The sequence below is a fragment of the Vombatus ursinus genome, unplaced genomic scaffold (genome assembly GCF_900497805.2).
Source record: "Vombatus ursinus unplaced genomic scaffold, bare-nosed wombat genome assembly UNPS02014768.1, whole genome shotgun sequence".
NCBI classification, from domain to species: domain Eukaryota; kingdom Metazoa; phylum Chordata; class Mammalia; order Diprotodontia; family Vombatidae; genus Vombatus; species Vombatus ursinus.
The window spans coordinates 19,307,799-19,325,362 of NW_020954546.1; the positions used below are offsets into that span (position 1 = coordinate 19,307,799).

The 17,564-nt window shown below is 43.9% G+C and overlaps 1 protein-coding gene and 2 non-coding genes across 3 annotated transcripts; all 3 read left to right on the forward strand.

Moving 5' to 3' along the window:
* Positions 1-1,993: 1,993 nt before the first annotated feature.
* On the forward strand, positions 1,994-12,939 carry CCT6A (chaperonin containing TCP1 subunit 6A). The gene is made up of 14 exons (XM_027862048.1): positions 1,994-2,197; positions 2,541-2,604; positions 3,288-3,422; positions 4,213-4,386; positions 5,113-5,216; positions 5,981-6,091; positions 6,263-6,422; positions 6,517-6,599; positions 7,188-7,284; positions 8,648-8,795; positions 10,033-10,166; positions 11,205-11,307; positions 11,690-11,762; positions 11,994-12,939. The coding sequence occupies exons 1-14, from the start codon at positions 2,061-2,063 to the stop codon at positions 12,064-12,066; spliced, it is 1,596 nt and encodes a 531-aa protein (XP_027717849.1). The 5' UTR covers positions 1,994-2,060; the 3' UTR covers positions 12,067-12,939.
* On the forward strand, positions 3,960-4,093 carry LOC114043464. Its single transcript, XR_003569117.1, has one exon. It is a non-coding gene; the product is annotated as a small nucleolar RNA SNORA22 (small nucleolar RNA).
* Positions 9,634-9,774, forward strand: LOC114043463. The gene has a single exon (XR_003569116.1). It is a non-coding gene; the product is annotated as a small nucleolar RNA SNORA15 (small nucleolar RNA).
* Positions 12,940-17,564: the final 4,625 nt, after the last annotated feature.

The window sequence follows — 17,564 nt, forward strand, 5'->3', positions numbered from 1 at the left end:
CCCTTTCCTAATTACTCTAATTTATTTTACATAATAGAAATAGTAAATAAAGGCTATATCTTCAGTTTTACTGAAATAGGAAGATGAAGAGATTCATGGAATGTATAAAGAACTGGAGAAAAAGTACACGTGCCCTGAAATTGAGTTGGTGCCATCTTTTTGGAAAGTAATATAGCAATACACAATAAAGCTATAAAACTGATTTGTGTTTTGACCCAGTGATTCTTCTACTAAGCTTATACCCCAAAGCAGTGTTTCTCCAGGGACTAACAGGGACTCCTGAGATTCCCTGAGACTTTTTTAGGGGAAATTTAAGGTCAAAACCATTTTCATGACAATACTAAGATGTTATCTGCCAATTAAAATAGCCTTCCCTTTTCCAACCACCTGTAAAGGCTAGATTTCTTCACATACTTTAGTCAAACAACATATCTCAATAGATTGAATGCAGAAGCAGATATGAGAATCCAGCTGTCTTCAAACAAACCAGACATTAGAGATTTACAAAATGTGTAAAACAATGCCACTTTTCTTAAATTTTGTTTTGGAAAATAGTGTTATCGTTTATTTAAAATGTTATTTACTTTATCATGTGACAGATTGACTATTGAATTAATATTTTAAAATTTTATCAGCTTTAGTTCCTAACACACAACATGTTGACAGCTATAACTCACCTAAACAAAAGCTCTTTGGAGTCCTCAATAATTTTTAAAGTTGTCCTCAGATCAAAAAATTTGAGAACCACTATCATAAGGATATTATTGAAAAGAAACACAGGTATGTATATAAAAATAGTCCCGGTAGCCTTATTTGTAACTGTGAAGGCAGAAAAAATTGTGGCATATGAATGTAATTAATTGCACCTAAGAAATGATAAATATAAATAGTACAAAGAAACATGGGAAAACATGAGTTGATAATGAAAATAATTTTGTTGTGATTTGTTGTTTGTTCAACTATAATTGTAAAAAAAAAGCAACAAAAAAATGCAAAGAAAAAGATCAAAAGGAAACATGGAAGCAAATGGAATGCTTTTATTAGTCTGTTAAAGTTAACATGTTTTGTTTTGTGTTTTTAAATTGCTAATAATGTAATAATCGTAGAGAGGCATCTTGGTGAAGTAGATAATGGCTGGTAAGAAGTCCGGCAGGAAGACCTGAATTCAAATCCTACCTCCGACACTACTGGCTGTGCACAAATCTGTTTAATAGTCTGGTTTACTAGAAGACAACTGGATTCCCACATCTGGCAAGTCACAACCTCTCAGTTCACGCTTCAGGCTAAGTTTCAGGGAAGGTACTTGTCTGGGTTGATGGAAGGAATTTTCCCACTGGGAGCTCCCGGTAACAATGAAGCCACAGGCCCAGTGCCTGTCTCTAACGAAGTTTACTGTTTAAAGTACAATTCTATTTTGGTTTCTCAATGGTTTTGTTTTTGTTGTTGTTCAGGATTTTTTCAATACAATCCTCAGGACACTTACTGCACCAGTGCTTGGAGCCTGCAACGCCGAGAAAGTATGCTCTCGCACATTTTTACAGAGAGGGGAACTGAGGCCCATCCCTGAGCTGTGGGTTTCACGCGACTTCGGATGGACGTTTCCCAAGCGTCCGTGTTCCCCGGCTGCCGTGGAGGGCCTGACCCTGTGCTCTACGTGCCCCCCTAGGCCCCAGGTCCGACAACCTTTGCGCTCTCCCGCCCTGTAACAGCGGGACAGGAAGAGATGCCTCGTTGCCATAGGAATTAGCTCGTCCCTACGTCAACGGAGAGGTGACCGAGGGGGCGGAGCCAGAGGGGGATTGGCAGCCGCGGACTGGGAGGCGGGGCATAAGGCGATGAGCAGCTCCGGGGCCCAATGGCGGCGGCGTGTGGGCCACTCGGGCCCAATAGCTAGAGGCCGAGGCGGGCCCGGGGGCGCTGGAGGTTTCTAGAAGGGGCTGGGTCTCTTCTCGTCTCGTCTCGTCTCGTCTCGCGGGTCTATGCGGAGCTCGCTTTGGGGCCGCGGCTGAGCTGAGCACGTCTCGAGCCACTTCTCTCGCGCCCGCCTCCGCTTCGCAGTCATGTCGGCCGTGAAGGCGCTGAACCCCAAAGCCGAGGTGGCCCGGGCTCAGGCGGCGCTGGCCGTGAACATCAGCGCGGCCCGGGGGCTGCAGGACGTGCTGAGGACCAACCTGGGGCCTAAGGGCACCATGAAGATGTGAGGCCACGGGGACGGGAGCGCGCGGCCGGGCGGGGGTGGGGGAGGGGAAGGGGCGCTGGGGGGGCCTGCGCGGGAGGCTGCATCCGGTCCGAGCCTTCTGGGCTCACGACTCCCGGCCCTCGTCCGGCCGGGCCTCGTGGGGGGAGGAGGGGAGAGGCTGCCAGAAACGTGTCCCGGGGGGGAATCGCCCCCCGCTGTGCGGCCAGGGCGCCCGGAGACCCCGCGACCACCTCTGAGCCCTGGAACGCGTGTGCGTGTGAGAACGTGGGTGCGAGCCTGCCCACGGCGGCCCTGGGAGGGAGGGGCTCTCACACGTGGGCCGGTCGCTCTTCCCCACCAGGCTTGTTTCCGGGGCTGGAGACATCAAGCTCACCAAGGATGGCAACGTGCTGCTGCACGAAATGGTGAGAAGCGCCCCGCCCCCCGGGCTGGAGTCAGAGTCTTTGTGTGTCCCCGAAGAATAGGGGGGAGGGTTAACAGTTGTGCAGGCCTACTACGTGCTGGGCTCAACCCCGATCCTCCCAACCACTGGGGAAGGTTGGGCCTGATATTCTCCCTTTGTTACAGTTGAGAAAATTGAGGCGAACAGGTTAAGTGACTTGCCCTGGGTCACACAGCTAATAAGTGTGACAGGAGGCCACATTCAAACGGGTCTTCCTGACTCATCACTTTAACCACTTATTTTTATCATTAACTGACTTAGAAGTTATAATTATAAAAAAAAATTGAGCTCAAATAGGCACATTGCTTCAGAAAGGGAAATCGAATTTCTGAGGACATAATTATCTGTTGTCAGCTGAAATTCCATTTCAGATAATTTTAAAATAACAGGAAAATTTTAATCCATTCCCTGAAAGTTCATGGTAACAGGATTTGACTTGTTTATTTTTTAATTGGTGTCATGTACACCTTTTAGCAGGGACTCTTTAGTCATAGGTAACAATGAGATATTGATTTTGAGACTTACTTGCTTTTGAGATTCATTAGTCCCATATCATTTTGTCCTTGTGAGAGGGCACTTGTTTAGTAAAGAGGAATCTCTTTCATCTAAAATTTTAATTGTATATTTTTCATTTTCTATTTTTAGCAAATTCAACACCCAACAGCCTCCTTGATAGCAAAAGTAGCTACAGCCCAGGATGACATTACTGGTGATGGCACCACTTCAAATGTTCTCATCATTGGGGAGCTGCTGAAGCAGGCGGACCTCTACATTTCTGAAGTACACATGACTGTCACATTCCTGTGGTATTTTCTTCTAAATAGGAAATGTTTTATTTGTCCACTCTAGACCAGTTTAGGGGCCTCATAGTGATTGGCCTCTTGTATAACTAAAAAAAGTTAAGTTATTTTTTATCTAACTTTTTAAATATGGTCTAGTGAAAGGTGCCTGAGGATTATATTTAACTGGATTCCAAAAGGAAAAGAATCAGCAAAGTAGGGAAGGGATCAGGGCTTTTGTTTAGCACTAACCTCTTGTACCTTTAACCAATTTAGTAAGAAAGTAAGTAGGAAAATAGGGAAAGGATAGAAAAGGTTTCATGTACTGAAGAGTCCTAGAGGACCATAAGCACTTGCCTGAGGTTATTTTAGATCCATAGAGTTCCTCACTTTTTATTTAGAGAAAATAAGAGGTTGTCTTCTAAGGGGCTGTTTATTCTTTATTAATACATAAAAGGAATTCCAGATGACTTATGAAAAATATGCCTAGCCAAAGCATCAGTAGGATTGGGAGGGGGCATCCCTTATTCCTTACTATTGGCACAGAGAACACCCAAGCGTGCTTTGTAGTTCCCTTGGTTTATAGTCTGTGCTAGAATAACATCTGCTCTTTTCCTCTGCATTGGAAGGACTGTCTATCCTTTTACATGTATTCAGAAGGGCAGCACATTTCTGAGATTGAGTGGTAACCAGTAGGCCTACCACATACAAAAAAAGATATAAGCTTTGCCATGACAATAGAGCCAGACTTTGAAGAGACTAATGGATGGCTTTATGAATGTTGTTACCAGGGTCTGCACCCTCGAATCATAACGGAAGGGTTTGAAGCTGCTAAGACAAAGGCCCTTGAAGTCTTGGATCAAATCAAAATAAGCAAGGAAATAGATAGAGAAATCCTCATCGATGTGGCCCGAACATCGCTGCGCACCAAAGTCAATGCTGACCTGGCCGATGTGCTGACGGAGGTGGGTGTTGGGTGGAGTCTGGGTGAGCGGGGCCGACGTGAAGAAGTAAGAAAGCAGGAGCGTTTCAGCTCGTAAAGGAAGGGAGCAGAGCAGAAGGCAGTCTCCCCATTTGGGTAAATTAGAAAATTGAGGACCAGAAAGGGCCTTTAGGGCCAGTACTCTTACAATGCTGCACTGCTAGTGTTGGCAATTTTCATCAGTTCTGTCTTGCCAGTAAAACCAAGAAATACTTGTGATGGTTCAGTAAAACTGAAGAATAATGCAAAGTGCTCATTTGTTCTACCTGCTAATGTCCTATACACCAGTCTTTGTATGGGGTGAGGGTTCTGTTCCACAGGTAGGTTAAAACCTAACGCATTTGGAGCTTGGAAATATGTTACACAGATAGAGATTTGTGTTGTGGTTTAATGTGACTTGTGTGTCTTCATAGAAAGTGGTCTGTCAGCTTACTGACTTTTGTTTGGAAAAACAGAGAAGTGGTGGTTATGGCCCTGGCATAATACTTGGTCTTCAGTGGAAACTGCAAAATGGCTGTTTTACAATAGGAATTGAAAATTTTCTTTCCTTTGATTGCTACCTTGAAGCTGTAATATTGGAGGGGGGGCTAGATATATTTTTGGTGGATAATAGTTAATTTTAATGGCCATTGAGAAAAGGGAAAAATTGGAACTGGGTTAAAATGTAGGCAACAACCTTATTTTATCTTTGTGTCCCCTTGTATTGCAGGCCGTAGTAGACTCGGTTTTGGCTGTCAGAAAACCAGGTGAACCTGTTGATCTTTTCATGGTAGAGATCATGGAGATGAAGCATAAGTCAGAAACTGACACAACGTAGGTAGTTAAAAGTTGTTGGAAATGTTGACTCTGAAATTTTATTGTCTTACAGATTTTTAAAGTGTAAGTTTTATATGCAGGTCATCCAAAGTAATTTAACTCTTGAATTTTTAGACTAGTTGGAAAGTTGAAGCAATTTTGTAGGGTAACTTTCAGAACAAATGTTCCATGAGGTATCATTTTGCCTCTTTATTTGTGATGTCTTTGGATGAGTAATGGGGATATGCATTTTGCGTAGATGAATCCTATATATCACACACTATGCAAGTTTTGCTAAGGCTACATTGGTGGTTGGCATGATTCTACAGGAAGTGAGTAAATCTGTGTGTTGTATGCAGAGCCCACCACCCAGCATTGCTGGGCTAATATTAAAAAGGAGCATGCCTCTGCCAAAAATACTGTAGGGGAGGGGCTGGCACAGAAGCCAGTCCATTAGAAGATCAAAATAAGTGAATGCCATAGGTGGTGAGGGGGTCCAGTCGGAATGTTCATCCCTCACTTGGTTTTTGATTGTTAAAATCTAGCTGCATTTAGTAGGTGAATGCACAGTGAGCCTTCCCCCTCCCCTTTGTTTTGCGGGGGTGAGTGGTGAATATTTTGTCCTGGGGCTTAAAAAAAAGAAATTGGTGGCTTTTAAAGGCTGTGAAAGAAGTTATTAAAGTTGTCTCACTTAAATTTGCTCTTTTATATTTTATTGCTTGATACGCTGTCTTTCAGGCAAACTATAATATACTCATAGAAGGAAATACATATTTTAATAGGTTGATCAGAGGACTGGTATTGGACCATGGCGCCCGACATCCTGATATGAAGAAAAGAGTAGAAGATGCTTACATCCTTACGTGCAATGTATCATTAGAATATGAAAAAACGTAAGTTCAGGTTATCTTCATAAATTGATCACAGTGAATGACCTCTAAGAGACCCAGCTAGTGGCTCTAAACCTATGGTCCTATGAAGTGAATTTTCAGAAATTGCATGTGATAATATGGGTTTTTTCCTGACTTTTTAAATAATCTTATTTCTTGCTTCTTTTTTTTTAGAGAAGTAAATTCTGGATTTTTTTACAAAAGTGCAGAGGAAAGAGAGAAACTAGTAAAAGCAGAAAGGAAATTCATTGAAGATAGAGTAAAGAAAATAGTAGAACTGAAAAGAAAAGTGTGTGGTGATTCAGACAAAGGATTTGTTGTTATTAACCAAAAGGTGAGAATGAAATTTTAATGCTCTGTGTTCAGGTCTCAATCACCTAAATAGTCCAATCCATTTTAAGGTTTTTGGTTTTTTTTAATCGTTGCAGGGAATTGACCCATTTTCTTTAGATGCTCTTGCAAAAGAAGGCATAATAGCCCTCCGAAGAGCAAAAAGAAGAAATATGGAGAGGTAAGTTTTGGCAGGTGGGCTGAGTATTTTGAATTTACTCTTACTGTATGTAATTGAGGCTTTACACAGCCAGTTCTCACTTAAAAGGAGTGGCCCATTCCAAAGCCTTACCCCTCCCCTCTTGGGGCTCTGAGTAACCCTGTAGCTGGAGAGGACAAAGGGCCCCTGGCTACACTCTGTCTGCCAAGTCAGATTGGTGTAATGCCAGTTTATGGAAAGCAAGAACTGTCTGTATCTAGTTATTCCAAAGTTTTTTGTTTGTACAGTCCTGGACATTTTGAGCCTAAAGACAAATTTGTTGGTAAGAGGTCATAATTGGAGGAGAATTGAGCTTGGGAATGAAGGGACTGAAGGCACTGGCTCTTCTATGTGAATCATTCTAATATTACCCTTACTGGACTATGGGAAGTGATTCAAGTGATTCCATATGCAACCTCCATTCGGACTTCTGCATGGAAATGAAAAACTTCAGTCCTAACACAAGTGAAAACTTCCTCAAAATTAAATATGCTCATGAATTGGGAGGGTGTTGCTTGTGGGAGTTAAGTTTCCAACCATGGAATTATAAAGTAAGTTTTCCTTATTCAGGTTGACTCTTGCATGTGGTGGCATGGCTATGAATTCTCTAGATGACTTAAATTCTGACTGTTTGGGACATGCAGGGCTTGTCTATGAATACACACTGGTAAGTATATCTCTTCACGAAATTTTTTAGCCCTTGATTATCTCAATTTTTATTTTGCATTTGAAATTTGATGAACCTTTTTGCTGTGTAGAGCTGTGATCACGTTGACATAAGGAGCTCTTTTGGTGAGGAAATAATCTAGTGCAGATCAGTCATTCATCCCCAGCCAGTCTGTGTGGTTGAAGCTGGTCAAATTTCGGGTTGAATTTGAGGCTGGATATCATCTGTTTTTCAAAAAGTTAATACATAATAAACATTTGGTTTGATGAAGATATAAGGTATCCCTTGAACTAAAAATGTTTATTTCTGATACTGCAGGTGTGTGTTAGACCAGCATCTGACATAAACTATGTGTATGACTGTGGGGCATCTTCAGAAGTGACAGAGGCTTCAGTGTAGGAAGGAGAAGGGGCCAAGCCACTGCCTTCCTGTGCAGTATTTCTACTTACCATACCATGCTCCATTGGACCAGCACTGTTAGTTTAGAAAATTCACCATTTTGGGGGTCCTTTTAAGTCAGAGTACATTTGCCGATTCTGTAGGGGTTGTGGCCTCTTGCATTCCCAGATTATTTGCAAACAGCATTAAAATATCTTCTTCCAAATGGCAACTTGCACCAAGTTGGAAATCCAGTTTGGTTTGGACCACAGCTGCCTACTGCGTCATAATCCTTACTGATAAACCTTAATTGCTGCTTAAATTGGTCTTCTGAAAGGAAGATACCTGACAAGATTAAATAACATAATATGCAACCTAAGCGGTTTTTTATCAGTAGTACCAACAGTGTCCCCACTTGAGCGAAGGCTGAACTAAGGTTAGGTTTGTAGCGTCCTCTCCCTGAGTTTGCCATCAAATCATGTACCCTGTCCTATTTTGAAAATAATACTAAGGGCCATTGCCAGCAGGAAACAGTTTCAGAAGCCAAGACCTTTACCCCAAAAGAACTTGGGTCCCATTTGTTTGAGGGAGGATGATGGACCCCTGAAAGTCCCCAGAGCTTTCTACACAGCCCAGATCCCTGGGGTTGCTTAAGGCATCTGGCCCACCCAAACTCACCTGGATTATTTAATTAGTTTACTTCACATTCCTTAATCCCATCCAGGCCCCTTTCTCTGTTACCTCTGGACCACCCCAGGCTATTTGCCACTCCTAGTGTATAAAAATATCCCATCCTCATCAAATGCACAGACTCCTTAAGAGTCTGGCTCTTACCAGACTCACTAGGAATCCCACCCACCCCAACATTGTCTTAATAAACTCATTACTACTGAAAAAAGAAAAGAAAAAATACTAGTGATGGCCTTAAAACTGTTCAGGTGCTGCCTGGTGTTTCTGGTGTTTTCATATTCATTACATGGTGTAGGGAGAAGAGAAGTTCACCTTTATTGAGAAGTGTGGCAACCCCCGATCTGTGACTTTGTTGATCAAAGGCCCAAACAAGCACACGATCACACAGATCAAGGATGCGGTACGAGATGGTCTGCGGGCGGTCAAGAATGCCCTTGAAGATGGTGAGCTTCATACTCCTAAATTCAGCCATTGGGGTGTTTTTGTATCACTCTCGTTTCCCCGTGGATCCTTCCCCCACTCAGAATATCATTTTTTTTGTTTGTTTGGTTGGTGTTGGTTTTTGTTTTTGCATTTTTTTGTGAGGCAATGAGGTTAAGTGACTTGCCCAGGGTCACACAGCTAGTGTCAAGTGTCTGAGGCTCGATTTGAACTCAGGTCCTCCTGACTGCACGGCTGGAGCTCTATCTACTGTGCCACCTAGCTACCCCCAGAATACCATCTTTTATAACAGAATGAAAAGGGGGAAGAAGGTAATCTGACAATAACCTTGGATCCACAAGGGGGTGGGGTAGGAGGGAGGGAAATTGGTTCTCATGTTCTTTTTTTTTGTTTGTTTTGTTTTGTTTTGTTTTTAGGCAATTGGGGTTAAGTGACTTGCCCAGGGTTACACAGCTAGTACATGTCAAGTGTTTGGTCTGAGGCTGGATTTGAACTCAGGTCCTCCTGACTTAAGGGCCAGTGCTCTATCCACTGCGCCACCTAGCTGCCCCATCTCATGTTCGTCTTAGGGCCACTCTTTGTGATTAGGATTGCGGGGTTCTGGATGCATATTTGTCATTTCTGTTTCCACTGTTACACTTGTGTTTTTCTGGTTCTGCTAACTTCTCTCGGCATCAGTTCACATACTGTCCCCATGGTCTTCGTATTCCATTGCGACATTCATGTGCTGTGCCACATTTGGTTTGCCATTCCCCAAGCTGATGGGCATCTGTTTGTTTTCAGTTCTTGGCTGACAGATGGGTTGGTATAAACTTGTTTAATTACATTTACCTTTTAAGTGCATGGATGAATACTGTGTTCTCTTTGTCAGTAGTCAACACAGCCAGACACCATGCGAAAGCACACTGTTCTCCTTTGAGATGGTCTTAATGGGATGCTAAGGGTTGTCTTGGCATGCCATTGCTAAAGGGGATCACAGGCATCTGCCCTGACTTTGTAATGATGGTGTGAGAAGTGTGAAAAGTGAGCTGAAATCACACTGGGGGTTTGACAGCAGAAGAGGAGGCACCACTTAATCCAGGGAGGAGAGCGAGTGTCTCCCACAGCCCAGTTTTTGAGGCTGTTGGAGGTGAGTGGTGCTTGCCTCACCTCAGGAAGGACGGCACACCCTCTGGCAAACAAGCTGCTTTTACTATGGAGATGTGACGTGTCCTGTTGTGTTTTCCTCTCCCTGGCCAGGCTGCGTGGTTCCAGGTGCCGGCGCAGTGGAAGTCGCCATAGCTGAAGCTCTCATTAAACACAAGCCCAATGTCAAGGGAAGGGCCCGTCTAGGAGTCCAGGCTTTTGCTGATGCATTGCTCATTATTCCCAAGGTGTGTGGAAATTAAAGTGCTGGTTTGTTTGTGACATTAATATTTAGAAAACATGCCCATGTGCTGTAGTTAATCCTAGATTGCGTCTTACATGGTTCATCTGTAAAGTAGCTGCTGCTGTCCTTTACTGTTACCTGACCATGAGGATCCTATGGGGAGCCCCTGCTGTGGGTCAGTTCTTTTCCAGGTCAAACCTTGCTTTTGGACAGTGGGTAATAAGTCACAAGTCACAACTTGGTGGCGTAATTAAAACTTAAAGCATTCCTTTGTGTCAAATACTCCTTGCATTGTTCAGAGCATGACCCAAGTGAAAATGATTATTAGCACCACACCCTAGAGATCTTCGAGTGTGGCTGCCCACAGGCTTAGACTGGGGGTTCTTACAGAAGGCCTCCTGCAGTGTTCTTAGGGTGTTTGTAGTGGGGTCGTTTTGGGGTAGGCAGCAAATAAGAGTTTTTTGCTTGGACCTGCATTCCCAGTGGTGCAGATAGCATTCAGTGAAAAAATGTTCTCCCTGTGCAGATTGACAACTGATATATGGTGTGTGTTAGTCAGGACTTGAACTCGGCTTCGTGCCTCTGAGACTGGCATGGAGAAGACATTTCTTGGTTATTATTTGTTTCCTCACCGGTAAAATGAGGGTGTTATATTAGATGACCAGAAACAATAATAACTATCTTTCATACAATGCTTTCAGGTTGGCAAAGCACTTAAAAAATACTTTATCCTCAGATCAACCTTGGGAGGTGGGGAGGACTGTTGTCCCCATTTCATAGGTGAGGAAACTTAGGCAGACAGAGGGTCACACATCTAGTGTCTGCGGTAGGATTTGAATTCAGGTCTGCGTCCAGGTCCAACCTTCTGCACTGTGTCTGCTAACTGCCTGGAGATCTTATCCAGCTTGAGATGTATCATCTCGTATGTGTGTTTCTGCCTTGCTTCAGAATAAATGTAACAAGAATTACTTTCATCCTTGTTTGCTGGTAGGTCTTATTTTGTTTTGAAAGGTTAAGTGTTGTGTTTATTTTGTTTTTGAAGGTTCTTGCTCAGAACTCTGGTTTTGACCTTCAGGAAACACTAGTTAAGGTACAGGCTGAACATTCAGAATCAGGACAGCTTGTTGGTGTTGATTTAAAGACAGGTAAGAAAACCACGCCCTAGTTGGGGCAGGCTTTTTACGGGCTTCTCCAAGTAGCTCGGGTGCTGCTGGCACTAGCAGGTGGCCGCAAGTAGCAAGGTGGTGGGTCATGAGGCCCTTCTCCAAACTGTGCTTTAAGATTCATAAAAAAAGAGGATTACCAAAGAAACCAGTTAATTCTATTGAATTCTCCTTGTCAAAAAACGTTTTACGAGACAAGTACAGGCCTCAGGTGCTGGCATGAGTGTTCTTGAGACCCAAAGGTAGCCAGCGTTGGCCGGGGTATATTCCTGAGCAACTTCAGCTGGGGGAAGGGCATTTCTAGTGGCCGGGTCCTTGCGGGGAAGACGGCCAAGCTGAAGGGGTCACGTGGTCTCCTTCGCAGGTGAGCCGGTTGTTGCGGCCAAAGCTGGCATCTGGGATAACTACTGTGTCAAGAAGCAGCTGCTTCACTCCTGGTGAGTGGGGGGAAAAGCCTGTGGAGGGGGGGAGGTGGTTTTTATGTGATTCTTCTCCAAGTAATAATGTTTGTGAGAAGACTTGATAATCAAATTTAAAATAAAAGTACTGGAAAAGACAGCACAAGTTAGGACAGACACTATTGTGTCCTTAGATTGAGGAACTCCTAGGTACTAAGAAATGAAAGTTGATTTTAGTTGATACTTAAAATGTCTTAAATCGCCTTTCAGCACTGTGATTGCCACCAATATTCTCCTGGTTGATGAGATCATGCGAGCTGGAATGTCTTCTCTGAAAGGCTGAGTTGAATCACATGTTGTTTCTATTGTAATCAGCTGAATCACGAAGGCCCTACAGAAAGAACCACAAAGTATGTCTGGAGGTGGAGTTTTTCTTCTCAGCCGCCAAGGATTTTCCAAAGAATAATTGTTTTTCTTACTGTTGCAGTAAACCTGGTCTCTAAAACTGAAATTATTGGCCCCATTCAAATGTAAGGTCCTAAAATTGATTACAGTATTTATTTTTTTTTTAATTGCACTGAGGCCTACAATTAAAGCTGCAGTTCTATTTACCCAATTGATAATCGTCCTGCTTGGCTTCCTGTCTCATGTAGTAGCTAGTGTGAAGCTTAGACTCTACTCCTTTCTTCCTTGTGTTCCATAGAGTAGTGCTTGATTTTACGGAGTCTGACTTATCCGATAGCTTCGTCTCTCTAAATCTAGACACAAAAGGGGCATGAAGGTTTCACAAAATTCAGATGAATTCTGCCTTCTGTAACCACTTTTCTGTTCTAGTGCAAGCCCTGAAGCATAAAAGCTTTTGTTGAAAGTAAATTGTTTGTATTTCCTCTTTCCAAGGTTTTCCTGTGTTAAGAGAAAGAGTTGATGGATATTTAGTATGCACCTAGAAAAGTAATGCTGTGTATTAGTCAAACTATAGTCTTTCTAGTAACTTATATACAGATTGACTTGAAACCATTCCTTGTCGGCTTTTAACTTAAAACCCTCTTATTTAGGTTATTTTGACAAAAATCCAGTTGCCTTAGTATGTGGTCTTACAAAAGTGTATTTGTCCTGTGGTGGATTGGGTTTTGGGTTGTTGTGGGGGGGGCCTTTTAATTGTTGGATGTAAAATAGTAGAACTCATTCCTGGGTATGTATAAAATGTATTAACTGATTTTTTTTTCCAATTCTTGATACCTTGTTTTTAAATCACTTTCATTTCTGAATATATTCTACCTTCCTCCCTTCCCCAGCCATCCATTCTTTGAAACCAAGAATAAAAAAGAGAAAGAAACAGTAGTGTAAACCCAGCTAACACTTCACTTGTCTAGTTAGGCAGTGTTCCATACCCTGAGAGTGACAAGGCAATGTTTTGTACATGCAGAGTGTATGTGGGAGGAGTTGAGGAGGAAGGGCTGGGTTGGGCAGCACTTGCCCATTCACTGCCCATGCACAGAAAGGGGACGTGAATTTTCTCACTTGTTCAGGGACAAGCTTGTTCATTTTTACTACGTTGCTTAACAAGCATTGATGTCTTGTCTGTTATGTGTAGGGCACTGCTAGATGTTGAATACTGAAGAAAAAAAGCACCTACTGCATGTCATACAGCAAGGTGCTGGCCAAAAATGAGATGGAGTCCCCTCTAGGAGCAGGGGTGGGGAGCGGGGTGGAGTGTGAGGCTCTGCTGGATACTGGGTGAAGGTTTGAGCTGGAGGTGCTCCAGCAGTTTATCATACTTCGCAAGGGGTGTGTGATCTCTGATGTGACGTCACAGATAGTGTTGGGTTTTCGAGGCTGTCATGGACTGGAATTGGAGTGAGAAAACCTTGATTCTTGTCCTAATGGGTGGTATTGTGTGGTTCCCACAAGTAATAGGAGCTACGTGATGGCTTTAGTAAGGCTTATATGGAGTCACTGGGTGTATGTCCTCAGTCTGGCCTTTCAGAGATGTCCACAGTGGGGTGGCAGCGGGGAGTGTGGAGTGGACGGGCTCCAGGGAAATGTATGGGTCAAGGCGGGTGCGCGTGAACACACACACACACAGACACAGATCTAGGCAGTGCCAAACCCAAATGACAGTCAAGAGTGGTATTGTGGTATTGCCTGGTTTGAGTCAATATCCTGCATCTCGAGAACTCCCCATGTGGAGGTTTCCTCCTTTGTTTGGGCTCAGTCATAAGTGGATAACAGCTGGGCCTGAGTCGGAAAGAACCAAGTTCACATGTCTCAGATTTGATGCCTGACGAGTCAACCTCTGCTTCAGTTTACTCAATTGTGAAATGGAGATGATAGCCCTCACCTCCCAAAGTTTGTGGGAGGTGATCAAATGAGAATATTTATAAAGTTTTAATTTAGCATAATCCCTCGCACATAGTAGGTACTTAAAAATGCTTGTTCCTTCCTCAACCTCCAGTAACTCTGACCTTGGGCAAGTCACTTAATCTTGATAGGCCTTGGTAAAAAACGGGGCAGAGATTGCTGGTTCGTTTATAGTCTAAGAAAACAGATTGCTTCTTTCTCTCACACTTTATTCCTGCTGTGCTGTGGTGCTGAGGAAAACAACCTCCCACCCCCGCCAGGTGACAACCCTTCAGGTTCTTGAAAGTGGCTGCCATGGTTGCCCAAGGTTACCAGCCAGTTCCATCTAAATGTTGGTTGTGATTCAAAGGGAAGGAAGATAATGCAAAAATATCCCAGGGTGGGGAGTGAAGGGCACTCCTCCCCTCACTTGGCCTCAAGTATTTCTCAATAAAGTGTCTTGTGTGGATTGACTCGGGTCCAGAACCTGACTGGGCCTCCAAGAAGATCCATCATCAGCCCAATTGGAAACCAAACAGCATGAAAAGGGCTTTTCAGCTGCATTAGCAACTTTTCTAATTATAATGCAAACAACGTTTAAACAGAAGTAAAATAAAGTGAGGTTAATAAGTGGTAAGCTTAGTGACAAGTCAAATTCCATTAATCTGGTTGAATGTACCCCTAAAACTATCTGCAAAAACAAAACAAAACTTGCCTGTGTCTCCCAATGCTGGTTGTATTCAGGGACTAGTAGAGAGTTCTGTGCTTGCCTTCATTTACAGAATATTGTGTTACAGAAAGAGCCAGTCCTCCCTGAGAGCCCATGGTTCTCTTTAAGGGCCCTTGCCTGGCATCAAGGACAGACGGGACTGCTGGGATATCGACTTGTCTGTCACCCCTGTCTCCCGAAGCAAGAACTTGGTGTGGTTTGGGGACCAGGGAGAGGAAGTCTTCCCTCAGTGATGGGACAGACCCAGGTGGAGCTGGTTATGAGCAGTCTTGTTTTCCCTGCCTAAGCCCGTGAAGAGCTTAAGGAGCCAGGTCTGAGGCTGCTTTTCCCTGGCTTCTAGGTGGCGCTCCAGCTTTTTACGAAACGCAGATGGTGCTGATGAGCCCGGCCATAGGTATTTCCTCATCTGCCCTGGTTTTCTGCATGCATGTACAAGGCGCTACTGTGGGTTGACCCTTCCTCGCTCAAGCCTGGGGTCCCCAACTCCCTTTTAGAAAATCTGTCTCTCTGACTCCAGGATAGGCCCTTGTTAGGTGCCAACCAATACAAATAAAGGCAAGCAAAAGCCTCTCTGTCCTCAAGGAGCTTACATTCTAATAGTGGGAAGCTAGAAAGTGAAGAGGGTACAGGGATAGCGGTGTGGTTTGGAGACGGCTAGGAAGGAGTTCAGCACAAGGTAAAGCACAAAAACTTGGGCTGAGATTTTTTTTTGTTTGTTTTTATTTTAGGCAATTGGGGTTGAATGACTTGCCCGGGGTCACACAGCTAGTAAGTGTCAAGTGGTTGGTCTGAGGCAGGATTTGAACTCAGGTCCTCCTGTCTTCAGGGCTGGTACTCTATCCACTGTGCCACCTAGCTGCCCGTTGGGCTGAGATATTTTCAACCTCTGAGAAAACTGACCGTGTGGAATACTCAGTGGAGTGAGAGCAGAACAAATATTACAATTAGTAAATCAGGAGTGTAACTACTTAGTAAACCATCTCTGAAGACTTAAGCTGGCTTTTAGGTTTCTCTAAAACTGCTCATTTCATCATTTCTTGAGGCACAATATTCCCCCTTTCAGCGTCTGTGGGTCATCTTCCCCCGTTTGATTGTAAGCTCCTTGAGGGCAGATACTGCCTTTTTCCTATTTGTATCCCCAGTACAGTGCCTGGCACACAGTAGGTGCTTAATAAATATTTATTGACTTAACATTCCTCCATTCCATCTTTTTAGCCAGTCAGCAGAGACGGCTGGTAGTAAATGGAGAGAGTGCTGAGTAAGGAAGTTGTTAGGTCATTTCGGTCACGTCGGATTCTTCTTCATTGACCCCATTTGGGATTTTCTTGGCAAAGACACTGGAGTTGTTTGCCATTTCCTTCCAAACAGTGTTAAGTGATTTGCCTAGGGTCACACAGTTATTAAGTGTCTGAGCCCAGCTCAGGAAGATGAGTCTTCCTGACTTCAGGCCCAGTGCCCTATCCACTGCACCACCTAGTTGCCCTTGAATAAGGAAGATCTGGGTACAGATCTATCCTCAGACACTTAAATAGGTCTGTGTCCCTGGGCAAGTCACCAAACCACTGTCTGCCTCCTCTGTAAACGGGAATAATAATAGTATCTACCTCCTAAAGTTGTTACCAAGATCAAATGAGCTGATACTTGGATGGATGAAGGAAAGGAAAGGAAAGAAAAAGAAAAGCACATATTACATTGCCTGGAACCTAGTAGATGCTATATAAATGTTTATTCCGTCTCCATTCCCCAGTAGGTGGGCATCCCCTTTGTTGTCAGTTCTTGGCTACTATCCAAAGAGCTGCTATAAATATTTTTGCACATATGGGTCTCCTTTCTCAGGTGACAAACACTGTCCTAGCAACTCAAGGTAACAGCTGGGATGATGCTTTAATACTAACACTAATTTAATTTAATAATAGTACTAGTACTAGTATTTAGAGAGCACTCTGAGGTTTTTAATGTATTTTACAAATATCTCATCCTCAAACAATACTTTGAGGTAGGTACTCATACCCATTTTACAGATCAGTTGGTCAATCAGCATTTATTAAGCACCTATGTGTCAGGCACTGTTAAGCGCTAGGAATACAAAGAGGCCAAAGACAGTCCCTGCTCTCAAGGACCTCACAGTCTAATAGTGACTTGCCCAAGGCACATAGACCTGGTAAAATTTTGAGACTGGATTTGAACTCAGGTCTTCCCTTATCAATTAAAATAAGGATTTCGAGGGGACCCTGGGTTCTGGAAGGCTATGCCAGTCACATGGCAGCTCAGCAGGGCTGTATCGAGCTGGGAGGTGTGTGTATGTGGAGAGCTGGCCCCCGTGATCAGGGGCCAAGACAAGAAGCTAAGATGATGCTGGAGACAGAAATAGGAAGCTGCCCCTCCCCGTCCCTAAGGGAACCGATGTGTGGCCTGGCAGGTAGGTGGGCCGATGTCATGTATCTGAGTTCTTCAGCTGCTCCTGCCTGAAGTGAGGGCTCTTCACTCCCTTGGTCCCTGCTTAGCTTGGCAAGGAACCTGCCTAACCCATCGTTCTACAACCCACCTGCCAAATATTGAACCCACCAGCCTCTACTCCAAGGCTTCCACTCAGGGGAAAGCAATCGCCTCCAGACAGCCCTCTCTACTTGGGAGTGCCCCCAATTCCTAGGAAGCTTCCCCAGCACTGAGCTGAAAATTTGCCTCTGGGCCCCTTCCACCTCTCTCCATTCTGTTCAGAGCAAGTTTTTCCTTTTCTAGATGGCAGACCTGTCACTCCTCAAAGATAATGG

Coding starts and splice junctions, on each gene's coding strand:
- CCT6A (XM_027862048.1), top strand. CDS start 2,061: ATGTCGGCCGTGAAGGCGCTGAACCCCAAAGCCGAGGTGGCCCGGGCT. Junction 6,423..6,516: donor TTGTTGTTATTAACCAAAAG/GTGAGAATGAAA, acceptor TAATCGTTGCAG/GGAATTGACCCATTTTCTTT. Junction 7,285..8,647: donor TTGTCTATGAATACACACTG/GTAAGTATATCT, acceptor TACATGGTGTAG/GGAGAAGAGAAGTTCACCTT.